The sequence below is a fragment of the Pelophylax lessonae genome (assembly GCF_965119305.1).
Source record: "Pelophylax lessonae genome assembly, chromosome: 7".
NCBI classification, from domain to species: Eukaryota; Metazoa; Chordata; class Amphibia; order Anura; family Ranidae; genus Pelophylax; species Pelophylax lessonae.
Window position 1 is genome coordinate 215,099,692 of NC_138774.1, and position 21,899 is coordinate 215,121,590.

At 42.5% G+C, this 21,899-nt stretch overlaps 1 protein-coding gene across 1 annotated transcript; it reads right to left on the reverse strand.

Moving 5' to 3' along the window:
• Nucleotides 1-9,930: 9,930 nt before the first annotated feature.
• LOC309559353 (POU domain, class 5, transcription factor 1.1-like) lies at nucleotides 9,931-16,636 on the reverse strand (the record flags this gene model as incomplete). Its single annotated transcript, XM_082262595.1, has 5 exons — nucleotides 9,931-10,179; nucleotides 11,357-11,521; nucleotides 13,461-13,591; nucleotides 14,414-14,525; nucleotides 16,028-16,636. The coding sequence occupies 5 exons, from the start codon at nucleotides 16,634-16,636 to the stop codon at nucleotides 9,931-9,933; spliced, it is 1,266 nt and encodes a 421-aa protein (XP_082118721.1).
• Between the last annotated feature and the right edge of the window lie 5,263 nt (nucleotides 16,637-21,899).

The following is a 21,899-nucleotide window of genomic DNA, read 5'->3' on the forward strand; positions in this document are numbered from 1 at the left end:
TTTGCGACCTTTTGCCACATTTCAGGCTTCAAACATAAAGATATAAAACTGTAATTTTTTGTGAAGAATCAACAAGAAGTGGGACACAATCATGAAGTGGAACGAAATGTATTGGATATTTCAAACTTTTTTAGCAAATAAAAAACTGAAAAATAGGGCACGCAAAATTATTCAGCCCCCTTAAGTTAATGCTTTGTAGCGCCACCTTTTGCTGCGATTACAGCTGTAAGTCGCTTGGGGTATGTCTCTATCAGTTTGGCACATCGAGAGACTGAAATTTTTGCCCTTTCCTCCTTGCAAAACAGCTTGAGCTCAGTGAGGTTGGATGGAGAGCGTTTGTGAACAGCAGTTTTCAGTTCTTTCCACAGATTCTCGATTGGATTCAGGTCTGGACCTTGACTTGGTCATTCTAACACTTGGATATGTTTATTTGTGAACCATTCCATTGTAGATTTTGCTTTATGTTTTGGATCATTGTCTTGTTGGAAGACAAATCTCCGTCCCAGTCTCAGGTCTTTTGCAGACTCCATCAGGTTTTCTTCCAGAATGGTCCTGTATTTGGCTCCATCCATCTTCCCATCAATTTTAACCATCTTCCCTGTCCCTGCTGAAGAAAAGCAGGCCCAAACCATGATGCTGCCACCACCATGTTTGACAGTGGGGATGGTGTGTTCAGGGTGATGAGCTGTGTTGCTTTTACGCCAAACATAACGTTTTGCATTGTTGCCAAAAAGTTTGATTTTGGTTTCATCTGACCAGAGCACCTTCTTCCACATGTTTGGTGTGTCTCCCAGGTGGCTTGTGGCAAACTTTAAATGACACTTTTTATGGATATCTTTAAGAAATGGCTTTCTTCTTGCCACTCTTCCATAAAGGCCAGATTTGTGCAGTATACGACTGATTGTTGTCCTATGGACAGAGTCTCCCACCTCAGCTGTAGATCTCTGTAGTTCATCCAGAGTGATCATGGGCCTCTTGGCTGCATCTCTGATCAGTCTTCTCCTTGTATGAGCTGAAAGTTTAGAGGGATGGCCAGGTCTTCGTAGATTTGCAGTGGTCTGATACTCCTTCCATTTCAATATTATCGCTTGCACAGTGCTCCTTGGGATGTTTAAAGCTTGGGAAATGTTTTTGTATCCAAATCCGGCTTTAAACTTCTCCACAACAGTATCTTGGACCTGCCTGGTGTGTTCCTTGTTCTTCATGATGCTCTCTGCGCTTTAAACGGACCTCTGAGACTATCACAGTGCAGGTGCATTTATACGGAGACTTGATTACACACAGGTGGATTCTATTTATCATCATTAGTCATTTAGATCAACATTGGATCATTCAGAGATCCTCACTGAACTTCTGGAGAGAGTTTGCTGCACTGAAAGTAAAGGAGCTGAATAATTTTTCAGTTTTTTATTTGTTAACAAAGTTTGAAATATCTAATAAATTTCGTTCCACTTCATGATTGTGTCCCTCTTCTTGTTGATTCTTCACAAAAAATTACAGTTTTATATTTTTATGTTTGAAGCCTGAAATGTGGCAAAAGGTTGCAAAGTTCAAGGGGGCCGAATATGAATACAAGGCACTGTATATGTAAATATTTGCATTTTTTTTTTGCTAGAAGATGACTTATATGTTTGGAGGGGTTCTATTTTCTGAAAACAGAGGCCCTGCAGAATGAATTACATTTTTTGTCATTCAATATTTGCACAGCTGTTTATCAAACACAAATTATAAGGAAAAAATTATTTATATGCATTTTAGTGCTCACAAACACAATACCCATTTTTTGGGGAAAAAGTAAAATGTGAGTTTGTGCAAAGTAAATAGATATCAAACATGTCAAGATTTAAACTTTTGCACGCCTGTGGAATGGCGACAAACTACGACATCTAAAAATCTCCATAGTCAATGCTTTCAAGCATTGATCAATATAGAGTTGAACATGAGCTTTGATGCTAGAATGATTGCTCTCCCTTTGAAGTTCTCAGGGATACCTCATGTTTACATATGAGTGCAGGACCGACGTGCATGTTCTCATTTGCATGTGAGCACAGAGGGACATGGACACTTAAAATGTTTTAAACTTTTTTTTTTTAGCATTATTATTATTTAACATCTCTTCTGATAGCATGTGCAATGACAGGCAGGGCTAGGGCAAGGCGCGGGCAGAAGGAACAGCTGCCCTGGGCGCAGAGTATATTGTAAGGATGGGAGCGCCACAAGTTCCTTCTACTTTATGACTGACAGCAGTTGTGAAAGCGGCATCACTACTTCTGTCAGCCGAGTGCTGAAAGTGGCAAGAAGAGGGGGAGAGATCCGGGAGGAGGTGCAGCTGTGCTTTCTCTCCCCCTCCTCCTCCTCCTCCTCATAAGCTCACACATAACTTTCTCCACTGGAGTGCTTCTAGGCTTCTAGGTTCTTAATTTGACAGAACTAATTTGTGTACCACAAGAGCACATACTGTAGCCAGTCTGTGGGAGCCAGAATTATTGTTGGTTTGTAGGGGATCAAATACTTATTTTACTCACTGAACTGCAAAAATTTAGAACATTTGATTCATGTTTTTTTCTGGATTTTTTTGGTTGATACTCCCGTTTCTATCATTTAAAATACACCTATTAAATTATAGACCCTTTTTCTTTTTGTAAGTGGGCAAACTTACAAAATCTGCAGGGGTTCAAATTATTATTTCCCCCACTGCATATTTATATTTACAGGCATACATATATATGATTTTTTTTTTTTTTACAATAATTGTGTTTCAGGGGTGTGCAAGATTGGGTGTTGGTTTCTCCTCACGAGCCCAGCGGTCTTCACCACTAGTCATTTTCCTACAGGCCTCTCTGAAGGTGATTAATTGAATAAACCAATAATATTTCATATATAGTATTTTATTGTTTCTCTTTTTTTCCACCCCCCCTTTCACTCCAAAATTGGCATCTATGTAGCCAAATTGTTAATTTGTCTCCTAACTTATTTTGTTATATGACATATTTCTTGCATGTTGCAGATTTTGTATAACATGTCGCAATAATTAGGATTTTTTATATGTTTTGTTACAGCAATGTTACATTGAGATCCAAGGTCCTGATGAAGCGGGTTTTCCCACGAAAACCCGTCGACCCTTACATGCTGTTTTCAAGGCCATTCGTACTGCAACATCGGGTGGCTGTCTTGAATGTTTGCTTTTAAGATGGTTTTAGATAAGTATGTTCTTTATTTGTCAAAATAAAGTGGAATATTATATTTATTTTTTATTTCTTGTTTATATTATACCTTTGGAGGTACATTTAAAGTCCCATTTCCAATATCTTTCACGGTTTGCCCATATGATTGAGGAAGTGACGTCACCCCCCACCTTCCTTCCCAGTTGCCAACACTGGTGACTTTTAGTGACATCTGCAATAGTCGAGGAAGTGGCAAGGGTGCACAGGTAAATTCAGCATAAGCGGGTCTGGGGAATGGGAGTGCCCTTTCCCTTCCAATGGAAGCATAACAGGGTCTAACTAAAAATGCTGTTGGTAGGATACAATATCATCAATATCCTACTTTATCCAGTCAGTTTTTAAGTCACGTAATATATAAACCCTTATAAAATTCTTATTGGGGGGGGAGGATGTCTTGACCTTCAAAACATATTGGCTCTCTTTTTATTTATTTTAGGTACTTATATAGTACCATCAATTTATGCAGCGATTCACATATATACTTAACATTCCCATCAGTCCCTGCCCTCAAGGAGCTTACAATCTAAGGTCCCTAACTCACATACTAGGACCAATTTAGATAGGAGCCAATTAGCCTACCAGCATATCCTTGGAGTGTTGGAGAAAACCAGAGTACCCAGAGAAAGCCCACGCAGGCACGGGGAGAACATGCAAACTCCATTCAGGTAGTGCCTTAGTTGGGATTTGAGCCGACGCCCCCTAGTGCTGCTAGACGGAAGTGCCATTCCATTCCCCTTTTGCCCAGGCTTTCCATCCAGCAGCCAGTCACTACCACTAAAAGCAGTGATCTGTTGCTGCAAAGCGCATGGGGGAGTCTGGACCAGATCTTTACTGAACAAATCCCCCCCCCCCCCCCCAAAAAAAAAAAAAAAGAACAGTAAAGTGAAAAAATATAAAGAATAGTAAAAGAACAAATATAAAACACTTTAAAAAATGAATAAGCAGAAGGTACATTGCCTTGAAAAAGTATTCATACCCCTTGAAATTTTCTACATTTTGTCATGTTACAACCAAAAACATAAATGCGTTTTATTGGGATTGTATGTGATAGACATCCCTTTTTCAGTGATGCCACCAATGCAGAGATAATTTTTCCTTTTAGTGACACCACTGATGCCAGGGCACTTAGATTTTCAGTGATGCCACCAATGCAGAGATAATTTTTCCTTTCAGTGACACCACTGATGCCAGGGGCACTTAGATTTTCAGTGATGCCACCAATGCAGAGATAATTTTTCCTTTCAGTGACACCACTGATGCCAGGGCACTTAGATTTTCAGTGATGCCACCAATATAGAGAATTTTTCCTTTCAGTGACAGCAACATTTTTTCATTCCAGTCACATCACCTGAGACATTCTCTCCTTTCAGTGACACCACCAACCCAAGGACAATTTTCCTTTCCTCGTATTTGTGTGCACCGGTTTAAAACTTTTCACTGGTACCATTTCATTGCATGTCACAAACATTTTTTTGCGCTCTACTATTGGCTCTGGGCGAAGAAGGGGTGTGCAGTCTTCTGCCTTTGTCCTAGGCAGCGATTCACCTTGTCCCGGCACTGACGACAGGTCGACAGGTACTCTTTATTGAATGATCTGGGGTCTATGACATCTCTAAACCCTCCTAACCTTTGACCAAACCAACCAAACAAAATCCTTGTCCCTTCCAGGCAAGTAATTTGCGCCCCCTAGCCTGCAGACTTTTAGCACTCCCTGAGTCCCTTCCTACAATAGTACTGACCAGCCTGATTCCTATACTGACCTACCAGTTCACAACAGCTGACCAGTGTTCTGTCAACGGGGAGCAATCGCAGGTGCAGCAGATTCCATGAATTTATATCCCTGCTGCCTAGTAGGGGCGGAAAGGGGCTCGCCCCCAGGACCACTCCCGTGAGCAGACGTACCCCCTACGTCGGTTCGTGCAGCCAAGCCAGCCTGCCGCAGTAAATCTGCTGCGGTCGGTCAGCAAGCGGTAAAGTGAATAACTGCATCAAGTTCACTATATGGACCACTTATTCATACATGGTGATCATATCCCTCCAAATTACCTATTCTCAAGATTAGAAATTCAGTTCAGCTCCTCCATGCCTCTTATCAGTTTGGTTGCCAGTCTCTGCACTTTCTCCAGTTCCAATATTTTTTTTGTGAATTGGTGCCCAAAACTGAATATTCCAGATGGAGGTCTTACTAAGGATTTGTACAGGGGCAAAAATGATAGCTCTCTCTGCATACAAGAAAGAATTTGGAAACCACAGCTTGGCACTGAATGCTATTAAGCCTACGAGCTACCAGCCAGATCTTCCCCCAATTACACAACTTTACGTTTGTTCACATGAAGGCCCCTTTCACACTAGCGGACCGTTCAGATACGCCTGTCCGTTTTTCAGGTGGATCAGAACAGCTGCCCATGCATCACTATGGGGCATCAGATGTCAGCGGAGACATGTCCACTGACATCCGAACCGATAAATCCAGACGGATGGAAACCCTATTTTCCATCAGATTGGATGAGAACAGACAGTCCGTTCTCATCCGATTCCCCCATAGAGAAGAATGGTGACCTGACAGCTGTGTCTCTGCACACACCGCGGAGACACAGAGCTGCCATCCACCTGCCCAGTGGCGGATTGATCCCCCGCTGAGAAAAACTGAGTCCGTTGACGGACTACCGTGTGTGAAAGGGGCCTTAACCTCATTCGCAGCAGAGCACAAAGTGATAGCAAATTTGGGTGGATCAGGGAAGTTTTGATACTGTTTGCCCACTGGAAAAATGTTTGACACATTCACTGTCACCAAGTGATGGGAAAGCTAAAAATTATTGAAAGTACCTGTTTTTGAAGGTGAAAGCCAGGAGAGTGAGGGGTGTTGAGGTCTAAAAATGTCAAGTGCACTTTTTTCTAAAATCCAGCTCTCCCCCCCCCGTATCTCTGTTGCACAAAAATACAAGTTTTCTTTGGATTTTGAAAGCAAGGCCTACCTTATCCATGGCTATATTTCACAGATTGCTTCAGAAACTCCTTGGTATATGACATAGACAGACCAGCCATTAAGACAAGGGAAGGAGTTTACCAGCTGACCTCATTAGCACACCTTCACCCATCAACTATGTATGTTTCCACAGCACCCCCAGCCTTTCTCCATTGCATTATGCCTGGCTTCCCCAGCATCCCTTCAGGAGGGCTCAGGGTGCATGCAGCCCATGGGAAACCCCTGATATAGTGCAAAAGCCTGCCTAACTGGAATGATAGGGTGTCCACCACCAATTATACAGTTTTGGTAAATTGAAAAGATTGTATAGTGTATGGCCGTTTATAGACCCAAGTTTACCTAATTGCGCTTTTAGTGTCATTCATTATTTTTAATGGCACACCAAACACGGGGGGGGGGGGGGGAACACCACTTCCGTGGTGGGATATCTGGGTTGAAGCCTCCTCTAACTCAGACTCAATGGATGAATACCTAGAATATGATCCCTTATTCAACTATCACTATTGAGATCCCATGGATATGCTCTGGATGGTAGCAAACCCCCTAGATATTAGGTTTCTGAATTTATGTCTAGTTGCATTTACCTTGAAACGCATACAATTCTATGCATTATACAATGTACTGACAATACAAAAAAAGAAAAAAAAGGAACCGACGTCTTCTAGAAAGGAGTTTCATTTCACTTTTTCCTCTCTTGTTTTTGTTACAGTTTCTCTTGAGCCCGGGAATGCCCAATAGGCTCTGAGCCTATGATATATAAAACCTGAAAAAATATTTAAAAAAAAAAATACCCAAGACAAAAACCATGCACTATAGGTGTGAATGCGGCCTGAAAGTGAGGTTGGTGCATTTACACAATGAAACTCCATTCACATCTGTGTTTCCAAACATATGGCAAGCTGCACAAAAAAAAAAAGTGCTTTGCCATGGGTTTAAAAAAAAAAAATAAAAATGCTGCAAATGTGCATGGTATTTGTGTTGTCAAATGTTAAAAAAAAAAAAAAAAAAAAGGCACTCCAAGGGCAGCAAACTCACCAAAAACTGCAGTAACCCACCATGCTGCACTCCATTAAAAAAAAAAAAAAAAAAAAAAGTTCTAGAGCGAATTGTCATGTGTAGAGCAGCCCATTCAAGTGAACGGCGACTGAATGTTTGGCAAGTCCCTCCTATGTACTTGTGTAAAGCTGGTCACACTATGCAATCTGATTGTACAATTTCCTTTAGATTCACCAGTACTATGGAATAGAGACACCTGATCGATCCATTTGATTTGTATCTAATCAGATAGGCCCTTTTACTCAGGGGAGGACTAGGCCAGGGGGCAGAGGGTCAATTGCCCCCCCAGGCCACTCTGATGCTCCATAAAAAGGCTGCACTGCTTCTGCCAGACTTGCCTAAAGGATTTGTGGTGAAGAGAAGTCCCCACTGCTGACCTACTGAGTGCAGGATGAAGACAAGGACTGAGCTCAGACACCCCCCCCCCCAGCATGGATGGTGTTAACTGAGATTGATCAGAGGCCAGTTCCATGCCCCACTGGAGACTCTACTCCCCCGACCAAGCTGTTCTAGCTCTCCCCAACTGCCCCCTGCTGACCAGGTCGATTACCCGGATTTGGCCAGTGTGTAGGGAGTATCTGGAGCAAAGCTTCAGCCTGGAATGGGGGTCAGGGAGAGTGGGAGAGGGGCCGAGTAGCTTCACCATGGGCCTCTGGTTTGTACTTACTCCCTGGGCCGAAAGTTGCCAGTCAGCCCCTGCTTTTACTACATAGCTGATGGGAGCTCTAAAGGAGATTATACAGGGAGTAGGTAGAATTGCAATTAGGTAGGAATGGTCCAGAGTGGTGAACACGCCCCATCATGCTCTTTTCTGTGATGCAAGGAAGTGAAGGCTTCTGGGAGATGACCCACAGAAGTGAATGCTGATACAAGATACAGGAAAGAATAGAATCTGAAAATCTACTCAAAAATAAAAATTGACAAAACTTTAAACCTCCTATGGATGAGTTAGATGAATGAAAAATCACATTGGGACGGCTGGGCCAGAAATGGCATTGGAAAAAACACTTCAATTATGAGAAGTAAAATTCATGAAAAGGGGGGGGCGTATCCTTTAGGCCAGTGGTCCTCAACTCCGGTCCTCAGGGCCCACTAACAGGCCAGATTTTAAGTATTACCTTGGGGAGATGCAGACTAGAGTACTGCAATCACTGAGCAGCAAATGATATCACCTGGGATGTATTTCAGTTATCTTGCAAACCTGGCCTGTTAATGGGCCCTGTAGGCCAGGGTTGAGGACCACTGCTTTAGGCCACCTTCCACCAAAGTTATGGTACAACATTATGGAGATCACCAAACCTCTCAATCACAGAAGATGTCCACACAGAAACCACTGACCTCCCACCCCTGCTTCCCATGTAATGAGCAAAAAGTGAATCTCTGTAGGGCATGTGCTCAAACAACATTTGCCCAGATCGTCATTGGAAAATTTGACTGTGGAGTCACGTTTTAGGGTTACAGTGGCTACTCTAATCCAGCACAGCCAAAATTCCAGCTTTTTTTTCACAAAGCCTTTACAAGCCCATTCGTAGAGAGAAAAAAAAAAGGAAACTTCAGTATCATAGCATTAAAATCTCCTTTATCCAAGTGACCATATTTACATGTATACATATATGTGCAAAAAACATACATAGCTTGGGACAAGTCAGCAAAAAGGGAGGGGGAATTCATGCTTAAAATAATTGATGTGACAATATACAATCATGAGATGCAATTTAACCCGTTTATATCAGACTTGTTTCATGTAGGCATGCATCCAGTTTAAGGATTTAAAAAAGGGTTGTTTACAAGTCACAGGGGAGGGGGGGGGGGGGGGAACCCACACTACCATAATCTTCAGTCAACCTTTACCAGGTTCATTTTGTTGAACTCCATAGTTTACCACCTTCGTAAAATTGTTAGCTTCCTGGTTTTCTACCCACCCAACAGCTTCAAAGTTGAGTCACCAACCCAAGAACAGATATGTAGATCAGAATCCCTGTGCAAAACCAGGGCACTTGTTCTAGGCTAATCCCAGAAAGTAATGAAACCGGTATGCCATAACAGCCAGAAGTCCAGCATTTGCAGACTGCAATGGAAACATCTCAAAATGTTTAACAGAAAAAAAAAAAAATACACCTCCCTGTAAATCCCTCAGATTGGCCATTTTTCACATTAAGGGACGTCATAATATTCCAGTGTTTGCTCTGTTACCCCCTTAACACTCCCTGAAAAATACTGCTACTCCCCCATAAGCCTCAAGCTGGGAGTCAGGCCTCTGGTATCCAAACTTCAGGAGGTCCTTCCAGTCCTAAACTTGTAAGCACCTGATAGCAAACTGGTTGACATAGGGAATTTTAAAATCATCAAAAAACAAACTCCAGAATAAAACCCTCCCAGCAAGCCACATTATATCAGTTTCTCATTTGATTACAAAGACTCTGAGCTCTCCCTAAGTAACACCTCTAAATTTGAGGAAGAGGAGACCTCCACTTTGTAGATCAGAGGTAGACCGTGGCAGATTCGAGAGTAAAAATTAGAGACACTTAGAGTCTTGCGAAGCATTAAAAGTGTCTAAAAATTTAAATTAAAATAAAAAAGGTCTTCACGCTGAAGCCAGAACACAATCCTGGTATAAGCAGGGAAGGCCAGCAGTCCCATTTCATAAAAGTTCTAGACTCAAAGTTAGCATATTTGATTTCCAAGCTGCATTCCATGAGGTACAGGCTGTTGGAACATGTCGTTTTTGTGGTTAAACACAGGGTTGTACATTGGTGGTGACCCAGACATATATCCTGGAGATGACATCTCCTGATGAGAAAAAACGCCAACATGAGGGACGATGTGTTGCGGTTCATAACCTTCGTTACTAGGTTCCTTCACAATCTGGCGCTTATCCTTCTGACGGCGATTACAGAACCAGACACGGACCACCTGGAGAACAAAGAAGTGTCAAGATATGAGGATACAGAGACCAGAAAACATGAAGACAATAGTTTGTAGATATAGCTGGATAAGTAGCACCCACTTCACTTGCTAAACTGAAACCAGTCCTCTGACCATCATGGAGTCTTCTGAAACCACCAACAACCAGATTTTTTATAGAGAAAAATGCTCTGGTCTAAGGGGCAGCACACAGCAACCCACATGTGATCCTGACTGTCAAGTGAAAGTACAGCCAGCCACACCAATGTCAGGGGTGTCCAAACTTTGGCCCTCCAGCTGTTCAGGAACTACAATTCCCATCATGCCTAGTTAAGTCTGAATGCCAGAGATTTACAATGCCTCATGGGACGTGTAGTTCTGCAACAGCTGGAGGGCCATAGTTTGGACACCCCTGATCTAGGTCCTAACGGTCATTGTTGTAGTCCCAGCAAAGTTTGTGTATTATTAGTTGAAATGTAGTATACTATACTCACTTCTGGCTCCATACACCTAGCACCCAACAAGGGGACAGTTTGACCTACTCTTCCATTTGCCCAATGTAAAGTTGATAAACTGGTTTTCCAAGAAAGGAATGTCCACACATTGAGGTTGTTGCACTGTACTGATGGAAGTCAGGAAAGTCTGCAGTAATTACACGTGAAAGCATAGGCAGCACTTTAGACAGCAGTCTCCTTCTACAGTCTAATGTTCTACCCAGGATTATTCGTACTCACAGGACTGTTCTCTGCACTCCCCTCCTCCACAGGTACGCCTCTCCTGTGACCTTCTAGGCTAGGGGGGGGGGGGGGGGAAATAACCTCACTCAAACTCTTGGCCTGGCCCAAAAAGCCTTTTGCAACCTACCTTAGCCCCACCTCCATAAGGGTCAGGAAGTCTACAGCTGGCTGTCCTGGGTGAAGGTCTACTACTCCCAGGCTTCCACATGCTGGTGTGGGATGTTTGGCTTCCATGCACCATCTGCCCTAGAGCTCCTCCCAACCAGGTTAATAACTGGGCATTGACTCACCCATGACATCACTGCAGGATGACTTAACTAAAAGGGGCCTAGTAAACACACTATTCTGGCACAGAGCCACCTAGTGACAAACTAGCCAACTGCACCTGCCTACACCAACCATCTCTACAAGGCATAATCCCATTAGGTCATTCTGAAAATAATGCTTACATCCTTCTCCATATGCAGATCCCGGGCAATCTGCTCCATTTCCTGGGCACCTGGTTTGGGGTTCTTCATAAAATAAATCTCCAGGCTGTCTTTTGCAATGTTTTCAATGTTTGTTCTTCGTTTCCTCTTCCGGGACTGAGCCAGCGCCTGTTCCCGATTGATCATCTAAGGACAAAAAAAAAAAAATAGTTAAGTATTGTTTCAGAGACACCAGTCAAGAAAGCATACAACTGACAAGAAATAGTAGAGTTGTTTAAAGTACTTGAACCCCATACTTGAGTAAAAGTACAAGTGCTCGATCAAAAAGTGACTTGAGTAGAAGTGCTCAATCAAAAAGTGACTTGAGTAGAAGTACTAAAGTATTCAACATTTTTTGTACTTAAGTATTGCAAGTAGTTTTTTTTTTTAAATTTTGCTACTCATGTACTGAAAGTAAAAGTACAAGTACTGTGTTATGTAGTTAAAGAAGTCAAAAGTTTGATCATATTGTTTTTTATTATTTCAAATGCAGCTTTTATTTATACATACAGTAGCATTTATTTACGTATGCGCTGATAATACACATGTTTGGAGCTTCACGAAACCTGCCATCTACTGTTCTGGCAGTGGAATTTATAATTGTAACGAGTAACTATGCAGCACAAAAAAATATATTGGAGTAGAAGTATTGAAATCATTGAAAGAAAATGTAGTGAAGTAAAAGTGGAAGTAGGAGAAAAAAAAAAAAAATTCTACTCAAAGTACAGATACCGCATTTCGGTACATAACTACCTCCCATCCACGCTACAGCCTATATACGGCTGCAGCGCGGACTCAAATTTTCGGGAGGCCGTTTTTAAACAGCCTCCCAGAAGCAGGCTCCCCGCGCGCTCCCGCGAGCGCGCATCGGGGAGAATCTGTGTCGGCCGTGTCCCTTGGACACAGCCGATCACAGATCGTGGTGAATGGCCAATCACAGCGGCCATTCACCACGTGATCGGACCATCCAATGAGAGATGATCTCATATGTAAACATATAAGATCTCTCATCGCCGGCGCTCCTTCCTCACACGGAGCCTGCAGTGTGAGGAAGGAGGGGGAGCCGCCAGCCGCCGGGGACACAGACATGTAATCAGGGCACTGATCACCAGTGCCCTGATTACTAAAAGGTAAAAAAACACCACACAAATTGCCCCCAACAGTGCCCGCCATCAGTGTCCCCCATCAATGCCCACAATCAGTGCCCATAGTGCTGCCAGTGAGTGCCCATCAGTGCCTGCTCATCTAGGCACTGATTAGCACTGACTGGCAGCACTATGGGCACTGATGGTGCCACCCGTCAGTGCCCAGCAGTGCCACCCATCAGTGCAGCCTATCAGTGCACATCAGTGAAGGAGAAAAATTTATTTTCAAAATTTACTCGCAGAAAATAAGAAAAACTTTTTTTTTCCAAAATTCTGTCTTTATTCTTTTTTTTTTTTAAAAAAAAAAAAACCCAGAGATGATTACATACCACCAAAAGAAAGCTCTATTTGTGTGAAAAAAAGTGATAAAAATTTCATATGGGTACAGTGTAGCATGACCGCGCAATTGTCAGTCAAAGTGTGACAGCGCTGAAAGCTGAAAATTGGCCTGGATGGGAAGGGGGTTTAAGTGCACAGTAGGCAAGTGGTTAAGTACAGTAGTGAAGTAGTTCTACTTAGTTACTATACATCTCTGGAAATAGTCTAGCCTGCCTGATAATGCTATAAAAATTACAAGAAGGTTTTATTGGCCAAATCAAATGTCAACTGAAAAGTTGTTTCACATCTTCCAGACCCCCCCTCCCTTAACACCAAGAAGGTACCCAATATGCATGTATGTTGGCTTTACTTACAGCCCAAAGGGTGTAAACTGAGTAGTCTATTTTAGCCCTACCACTGAAATCACTGTTTAGGACTTAAAAACCTGGACCAAAACTTGCAGCTAGTGAAGTCAGCCAATTGATCAGCCTGGGGAGTCAGGAGTGGCCATCTCTATAGTTGCTCATTGAACATTTTTCAGAAGCAAATATGCCTTAAAAATGGCTTCTCAAACCAATTGTTGTAACTACAAACTTTAGAAGTTATTTCAAAGTCCTGCTTACCTCTTGAAGGTTTTCATTGTGTTCTGCCTCTCCCAGCCAGCGATTTAGCAGGGGTTTAAGCTGGCACATATTTTTGTAGCTTAGCTGGAGGGACTCAAACCTGCAGATCGTTGTTTGGCTAAACATTTTTCCTGTAAAAAAAAAAAAAAAAGTCAACATATCTACAGACAGGGCAAATACTTCTAGTTTTGACACCAGCAAATGGAGAACACATTAGAACTACAGGGGCAAATTCATCCCTTAAGGGTTAGAACTTCATGAAGCGTTTATGGTTATTCAGAAGACATGTAAACTCTTCCCCAATAGGCTTCCTAGACGGGATACAAAATAGAATTTTCCAACACTTAAACTAAAGAAAAAACTAAAAATCTACATTTTGTTAACTTTTTGAGCCCATGTGCAGCCCAATGCATAACTTTAGTGCCTTCTTACAGATGGAGCACCATCTGCTACAATCAGCAGGGGGCTCTGTGAACAGATCCCCTGCCGATCAGGGTGGAAGTCCCATCCATGCCCGTTCAGTTTCTGCACAGGGGACCCATGTCAGTTATATGGGCAGCTAGGTGTAAATAGACTTCATTGTCATCAGGCCCCCACCCATCCAGTCTAAAAACTGGAAAGAATGCAGTCCTTTTCCCAGACCTGAAGGTAGGCGGCTGTAGACTTAGACATCCACCAGTCCATAGTGCTGCATGGACCTTGCGATCATGTCCATCTGCCAGTTTTTCATGCAGACCTGATCAGAATGCCTGCGTGAAAGGGCCCAAAGGTTACTTCTGTAACTACTTCATGAGCCTTAATACCCAGACTGAGAAACCTAAATGTAGCACCTCACCACATGGAGTGGGTCGGCTTTATGATGGGAAATGGAGGACATTCCAGGAGATGCAAAAAAAAAAAAAAAAATTAGCTTTAAAACAATTTACATGAGATAAAGGGGGTAGAGTGCTTACCATACAAAACTCCCAAGGCATAGCCCACATCTGCTTGTGTAAACCCCATAGACACCCGCTTCTGTTTCAGATCCCTAGCAAACTGCTCCATTTCTATTTCAGTGGGCATTTCCTAAAAGAAAAAAGCAATGTAGTTAAACATTTTAGGCTTTTACTGCTGCCCATATCCAGGACACTGGATCCTTCATCCCCCCCCACAGTGCATGCAAACAATGGCAACCACCCCGAAAGCTGCTGCAAAATAAAAATTAAATAAAATATATACACACATTATGTATGTATGTATGTATGTATGTATATATATACACATACACACCTATCTAATGCAGCTACCACATCCAAGAACTGTTAAGCAGCAGTGCTATTAATTTTGATTTGGCTGGATATTCAAAATAAGGGGGCTCATATCTATTACTCTGGATCTCCAACACCAGAGAGAGTGTTGAGTTTGCCATTGCCAATCCTGCCCCAAAATGCTAGTTGCCTGGCTGTCATGTTCATCCTTTCTGCTTGAAGCTCTAAAAAACGCTCAACAAGCCAAATCCCATTCATTTTAATGGTCGTTCACATCTGAGCATTCTGTTGCCTGAAGCAAAAACGGCTGTCGCTCAAAAAAGTACATGAGCTTTTTTGGCAGACTACAAGCATTTTTTTGGGCCCCATATACTTAAATAGAAACGCCTGTCTTGAGACTTTTGTTGCTCGTTTTCTGCTCACAGCAGCTCTCCACCCCTAGCTTCTTATCCCTCTTCCCCCTCCTAGTGCTCTCTAAGGGGCTAAACAAACACCTGAAGCTGTAAAACGCTTGTAATAGGCTTCTAAAACGCTTTAAAAACCAGTATAAAAAAAAAAAAAAAAACACACCTGGGAGAAAAAAAAAAAAAAAACAAGCTAGTAAACTGCTACGCTCAGGTGTAAATGGAGCCTTACAGCCAGGTAACAAGTATGCAGATAAGGAATTTGGACTTTCCCAATACACACTTGCTCTGGGTCAGCAATATAAAAGTATTGGCTCTAGAGACTAAAGGATAGCAGGCTCTTGTTGGGTTTTTGCATGCACTTGATAGTTACAGAACCAGGTGGAGAGATTCAATTCATTTCTTCCATTACAGTATAACTATAGCCAAAATTCACCCCCCCCCCCCCCATTTTGGATAGAGCAAGGGAGGGTTCCCCCCTCCCTATCAGTGTCCCATTGCAGAGATTTACCTTAACTTCCTGTCCCATAGCCAAACAGTTAGGGAGAGGAAATCCCTGCAAATTATGGGAATTCCTTAGGGCCCCCAGGTCATCATAACTAGTGTCCCCATTGGAAGGATTCCCCCCACCCCCCCCGATTACTTTTCTGGGAATAACCCAAAATTTGGGATTGTCATTTACTTTTAATAATAATGGTAAACAGGCCAAACAGAGGGTGGATCTCTTTAAAGAGGGGCACAGACAGCAACAACTACTGATAAGCTTAAAAAAAAAAAAATATGGATGATGGGGGGGGGGGGGGTTTGCCTTTAGTTAAACCTAAAGGATTAGGAAGACTTTCAAGGCCAGCTATAGATATACAAAATAATAGACTTTGGAACAAACCAAGCGTAGAAGTTTCACATAGCCACTTACCAGCGTGTCATCTCCATCTTCGGACAGAATCTCCTCCTGGGCCCCTGGGCTGGTCAGGGAGCGGCTGGCAGGTGAGCCACTCTCTTTGGTCACCTCTCCGGTGGGGGCACTGCTGCAGCGGCTGCTCTCCATGTTAGCCGCCGCAGTTTCCGCTGGAGTGTTGGGGCTCTGGTTGGGTGGCATCGGGTACACGATGGAGCCTGGGACACTGGTGTTTTTCTGGGTCTCGCTGGAAAGATTGGGGCTCCCCGGCCAGAAGGCTGGAGTCCAGGCATGGGGGTAATACTGAGGAACCTGGTGACTCTTCTCCTCCACTGATCCATTAGAGTCCTCGCTCTCCTCCTTGATCTTCCTGCTTTCCACCACACAGGGGGGTTCCTCTCTTAACTGGTGACTTGTGGGAGCACGGAGATTGAGGTGTCCAGGGGGCTCCAGCTGAGGAGTGTGGTTCCAAGCCATGACCTGAGCCTGGTGCTCTCCCAGATCCCCACTGTCTGTCCTCACAGTTGGGAAATAAAAGGCCTGGGAGGAGTGGTGGTAACCCCCAAAGCCATCTTGGATGATACCATGGTTCAGGGTAAATGAAGGGTAAGCCTGTTGGCTGTACATGACCCCAAGCGCTGAAAGTTCTCTGGTCTCCAGGAAGTCCACAAGGGAAGTAAAAGATTCAAGTGCCTCAATAAAACACTGGACACGTTCTTGTCCAAAAGCCACCAGTGCACCTTAGCACAAAAGGAGTCCTTCAAGCACTGAAGCAACTTGCATGGAACCTTGGCACCAGCTTCCTCATACCCCAACTGCTTCTTCTAGTGTGTCCATGAAAATGCCTCCTCAAACCTGAAAGGCCATTAAATTGGCCTATTTACTTTAGAGGTGGAGATCCCAGCCCCACCCCCCAATCAATGGGTATGCTAATTGATCCTATCATTCATTGGTTCCTCTGCAGCAAATAACCCCCACCATCCGCCCACCAGGTTGAATTAACTTATTTCCTAATGAATTTACCCCATGAAAAAAAGTCATCAAGGTAAAAATAAGTGTACTTGCTGCATGGTGGTTGTGGGGGTTTAACTTTTACATTGGCATCATGGCTGCTAATCACACAGGTGATGCATATATGCACATACCTAATGGATTGCTCAAGGTTAGCAGGAATCTCCATATTAAATGCTCAGCAGGCATTTCTTTGTAAACTTTGATTGGACAGATTTTCCTTTCCTTGTATCAGTGCAATCACTTCCCAACCATTAGGGATCATAAACTAATCACCTGTCCCTGTAATAAGACACAAAATGTCATGTCCCATGGCTATGGTATACAGACGGTTGCTATGATATATATACAGTATATTACTATGATGTATATATATTAGATTGCAACGATGTGTATATACAATATGTTACCATGATGTACATATAATAGACTGCTATGGTATGTAAATATATAGTATAATATATATATATATATATATATATATATATATAATACACGATATTTATACTATATATATATATATATATATATATAATACACGATATTTATACTATATATATATATATATATATATATATATATATATATATATATATATATATTTCTTGCACCATTACAACAGGGAAACAATCCTACAAATACGACAGACAGGCTGCCAATGATGACCTATTTTTGAAAATACTAATTGCTTGGCCACCACTGGCTTCACTTCTGGGTTGCATAGCTTGCGTCAGAGAGAGTGTTGTATTATATTGTAGATACACCATAGCAATCTATTGTATATACAACACAGTAACACATTGTATATACATTGTAGCAATCTATTTTATACGCATCATACGCAAACAGGATTGTAAGGCGCTACCTTTCTTGCACTATAACAACAATGGTGTAACCCCCTGTGGGGTTGGGCATCTAGTTGTCCATGTCGAATGATCACAAAGCTCTGTGAAATAGTGCAGAAATACTACTGAAATTACAAAAATGAACTAAATAGAAAAATGTGTCATTACATACGTAAATACTAGTGACTTGTCAACCACTGTGCTACTTGGTGCATTATGTCCTGTTTGGAATTCAGACCAAGGATCCCAGTGCTGCAAAGCAGCTCTACTAACTACTGAGCTATTTCATGCATTGTGCACTGGCCGGACAACAAAATAAAGATCCTTATGCTAACTACTGTGCCCTGTCTGGGAGTCAAACAAAGAACCCCAGTGCTGCAAGGCAAAGTGCTAACCCTTGCAAACCAGTGACCCCAAGTGCTATTTGGTGCATTGCGCCCTAGCTGGCATTCAAACCAGTGACCCCCAGTGTTATTTGGTGCATTGTGTTCAGGCTGAGATTCAAACCCCAGGGCCCCAAGGCAGCATTGCTAACCATTAGGTTATTTGGTGCTGTAAAGTATCAGTACTAACCACTGTGCATGTATTCCATTATGTGATAGCTGGGATTCAAAGCAAGAACTCCATGATGCAAAGCACCAGTACTAACCACTGAGCTATTTAGTGCATTATGTGCTGGCTGGGATTTAAACCAAGGACCCCAGTGCTTCAAGGCAGCAGTGCTAACCACTGTGCTGTTTGGTGCATTAGGGTTGATTTACCAAAGGCAAATAGACAGTGCACTTTGCAAAGTGCAGTTGCTCCAGAGCTTAGTACATGAGGTAAAGTGTCACTTTGCAAAGAATACCCAATCATATGCAAGGAAAACTAAAAAAACTGCATTTCATGATTGGATGATGGAAGTCAGTAGAGCTTCTGCTTATTTACTAAGCTCTGGAGCAGCTGCACAGTCTATTTGTCTTTAGTAAATCAACCCTATTGTGTCTTGGCTGAGGTTCAAATGAGGGAGCCCCCATAATGCAAAACCAATGACTGAGCAATTTGGCGCATTGTTTCCAGGCTGAGATTCAAACCAAGAACCCTAGTGCTGCAAGGCAACCGTACTAACCTCTCAGAACTGTGCTATTTGCTGCATCTGGCAAGAACTCAAACCAAGTACCCTAATGTTGCAAAGCAGTAGTGCTAACCACTAAGTTATTTAGTATACTGTGTCCTGGCTGGGGATCAGACCAAGAACTCCAGTGCTCCAAGGAAGCAGTGCTAACCACTAAGTTATTTAGTATATTGTGTCCTGGCTGGGGATCAGACCCAGGTCTCCAGTGTCACCACTGTGCTACTTAATGTATCGTGTCCTGGCTGGGGATCAGACCAAGAACTCCAGTGCTCCAAGGCAGCAGTGCTAACCACTAAGCTATTTAGTGTATTGTGTCCTGGCTGGATATCAGACCAAGAACTCCAGTGCTCCAAGGCAGCAGTGCTAACCACTAAGCTATTTAGTGTATTGTGTCCTGGCTGGGGATCAGACCAAGGGCTCCAGTGCTCCAAGACATCAGTGCTAATCACTATGCTATTTAGTGTATTGGGTCCTGGCTGGGGATCAGACCAAGGACTCCAGTGCTCCAAGGCAGCAGGGCTAACCACTATGCTAAGTAGTGTATTGGGTCCTGGCTGGGGATCAGACCAAAGACTTTAGTGCTCCAAGGCAGCAAGGCTAACCACTAAGCTATTTAGTGTATTGTGTCCTGGCTGGATATCAGACCAAAGACTCCAGTGCTCCAAGGCATCAGTGCTAACCACTATGCTATTTAGTGTATTGGGTCCTGGCTGGGGATCAGACCAAGGATTCCAGTGCTCCAAGGAAGCAGTGCTAACCACTGTGCTAGTTAGTGAATTGGGTCCAGGCTGGGGATCAGACCAAGGACTGCAGTGCTCCAAGGCAGCAGTGCTAACCACTATGCTATTTAGTGTATTGGGTCCTGGCTGGGGAACAGACCCAGGACCCCAGGGCTGAACGGCTCCAGTGAGCTTTTGGTGCATTGTGTCCTAGCTGGGATGCAAAACAAGCACCCCAGTGCTGCAAGGCAGCAGCCTGTCTGTCTTACATAGTGACTTGCAAAAACTCTGAGCCTAATATACCAGAGAGAACCACATGCATTTTTTGATTGTGATTTGCTTTGTGATCCATAGTGCAGCTGTTATATGTAGAAGGTGTAGAGCTTTAGCACACAGCGCATTGTCTGCTTATTTTCAAACTGCATACAAAAAAATAAAAAATAAGACTGTAGAGACTTTTCCATCACACAGAGCATGTCTGATCTACTGGTTGGGGATAAGAGGAAGGCTAACCACACACAAAATGTTTTTTTATCTGATGAAACAAAGATTCTACTCTACCGATGAGATTTAAAGTATCTTAGAAATCTTAAAGTTTTAAGGTTCAGATTTTGGCCAATTCCTACAGAAATTTGAGCTATGGGTGATCAAAGGAGCAGGGTGGAAAATGATCAGCTAAACCGTGACTGCAGCCAATCAGTTCAATTCACTGTTCAGGTATTCTGACAGCCGTGGTTGTTGGGAGTAAAATATACAATCGCCAGAAGGAGAGATTCCTTCATCCATGCATGTATTTCCAGCTTTACGCTTGGTTCACATCCATGTGGGTGGCTGCAGGTGCAGGAATCGCACCTGTTCCTGCACCCACAAACACCCGCAGCTCTGCAGCGATGTGTGGGGCTGCCATTCATTCTTAATTGCACCCCTACGCATCTTAACCCACAGCACGTTTGCAGGTATGGAAACCGCAGGCACACAGCATGATGCAAAAGCACCATGCGATTTTCCTGCGGTTGCGTTATATTAAAAAGGTGCAAGCACCTTTTTTTTTGCAGAAAATACAGGCATTTCATTTGAATGGGCTGCCGTGCCCAGGCAAACGAGGGCCGCAAGAACGCAATGATGTGAACCAAGGGTTCGTTTTAAGAGGTGATTATAAAATATAGAACCTAAGCCAAAATGTTACTGCATTGGTGTTCCCACTGGGAGGAATTACCATCTCTTTGTCTTGATGACCACTGTCACTAGGACAGAAAGAAAGAAAGATATGGAAATGTTACAGTTGACAGATGTGGGAACACATAACTATCTAACAGCCAATCCCTCTCACTTTGGATAGATTTCCTGTCGCTTCCTGTTGTATCTCTGTGATAGGTACTGGAGGGAAATGTTCTAAATGGGACAAAAAATGTAAACATCACAACATTGGTTTTAACTGCTCATTTCTCTATCCAAAGGTGGAAAAAAATACATTTTGGTTTTAGATATACCTTTACCCAGCTTTAAAATGCATTTGTTTGATATACAAGAGCTAACTGATTTGCCATGGAATTGTTCATCAGTCTGATCATGGTCACTGTAATTTATTAGATGTCAAAAAAACTTTAGTGTGCACCATGATCACCATCTCCATCTAGTGGCTAGGATGCTGTCATTTATTTTTTTATTGAGGTATTTCAGGAAAATACCGCATTATGGCCACAAGATGGAGTTGATGATCAGGAGAGATAATCATATTATATAAGACATCTGTATGGCCAATCTTTTTACACATAGACCCCTATTTGTTTATGTGCACTACTAACCTTTCATGTGAAAGACCAAATAAGGTGGATAATGCTAAACTAAACACTCATGAGAGAAACCTAGAATATGGAGATCTATCTATCTATCTATCTATCTATCTATCTATCTATCTATCTATCTATCTATCTATCTATCTATCTATCTATCTATCTATCTATCTATCTATCTATCTATCTATCTATCTATCTATCTATCTATCTATCTATCTATCTATCTATCTATCTATCTATCTATCTATCTATCTATCTATCTATCTATCTATCTATCTATCTATCTATCTATCTATCTATCTATCTATCTATCTATCTATCTATCTATCTATCTATCTATCTATCTATCTATCTATCTATCTATCTATCTATCTATCTATCTATCTATCTATCTATCTATCTATC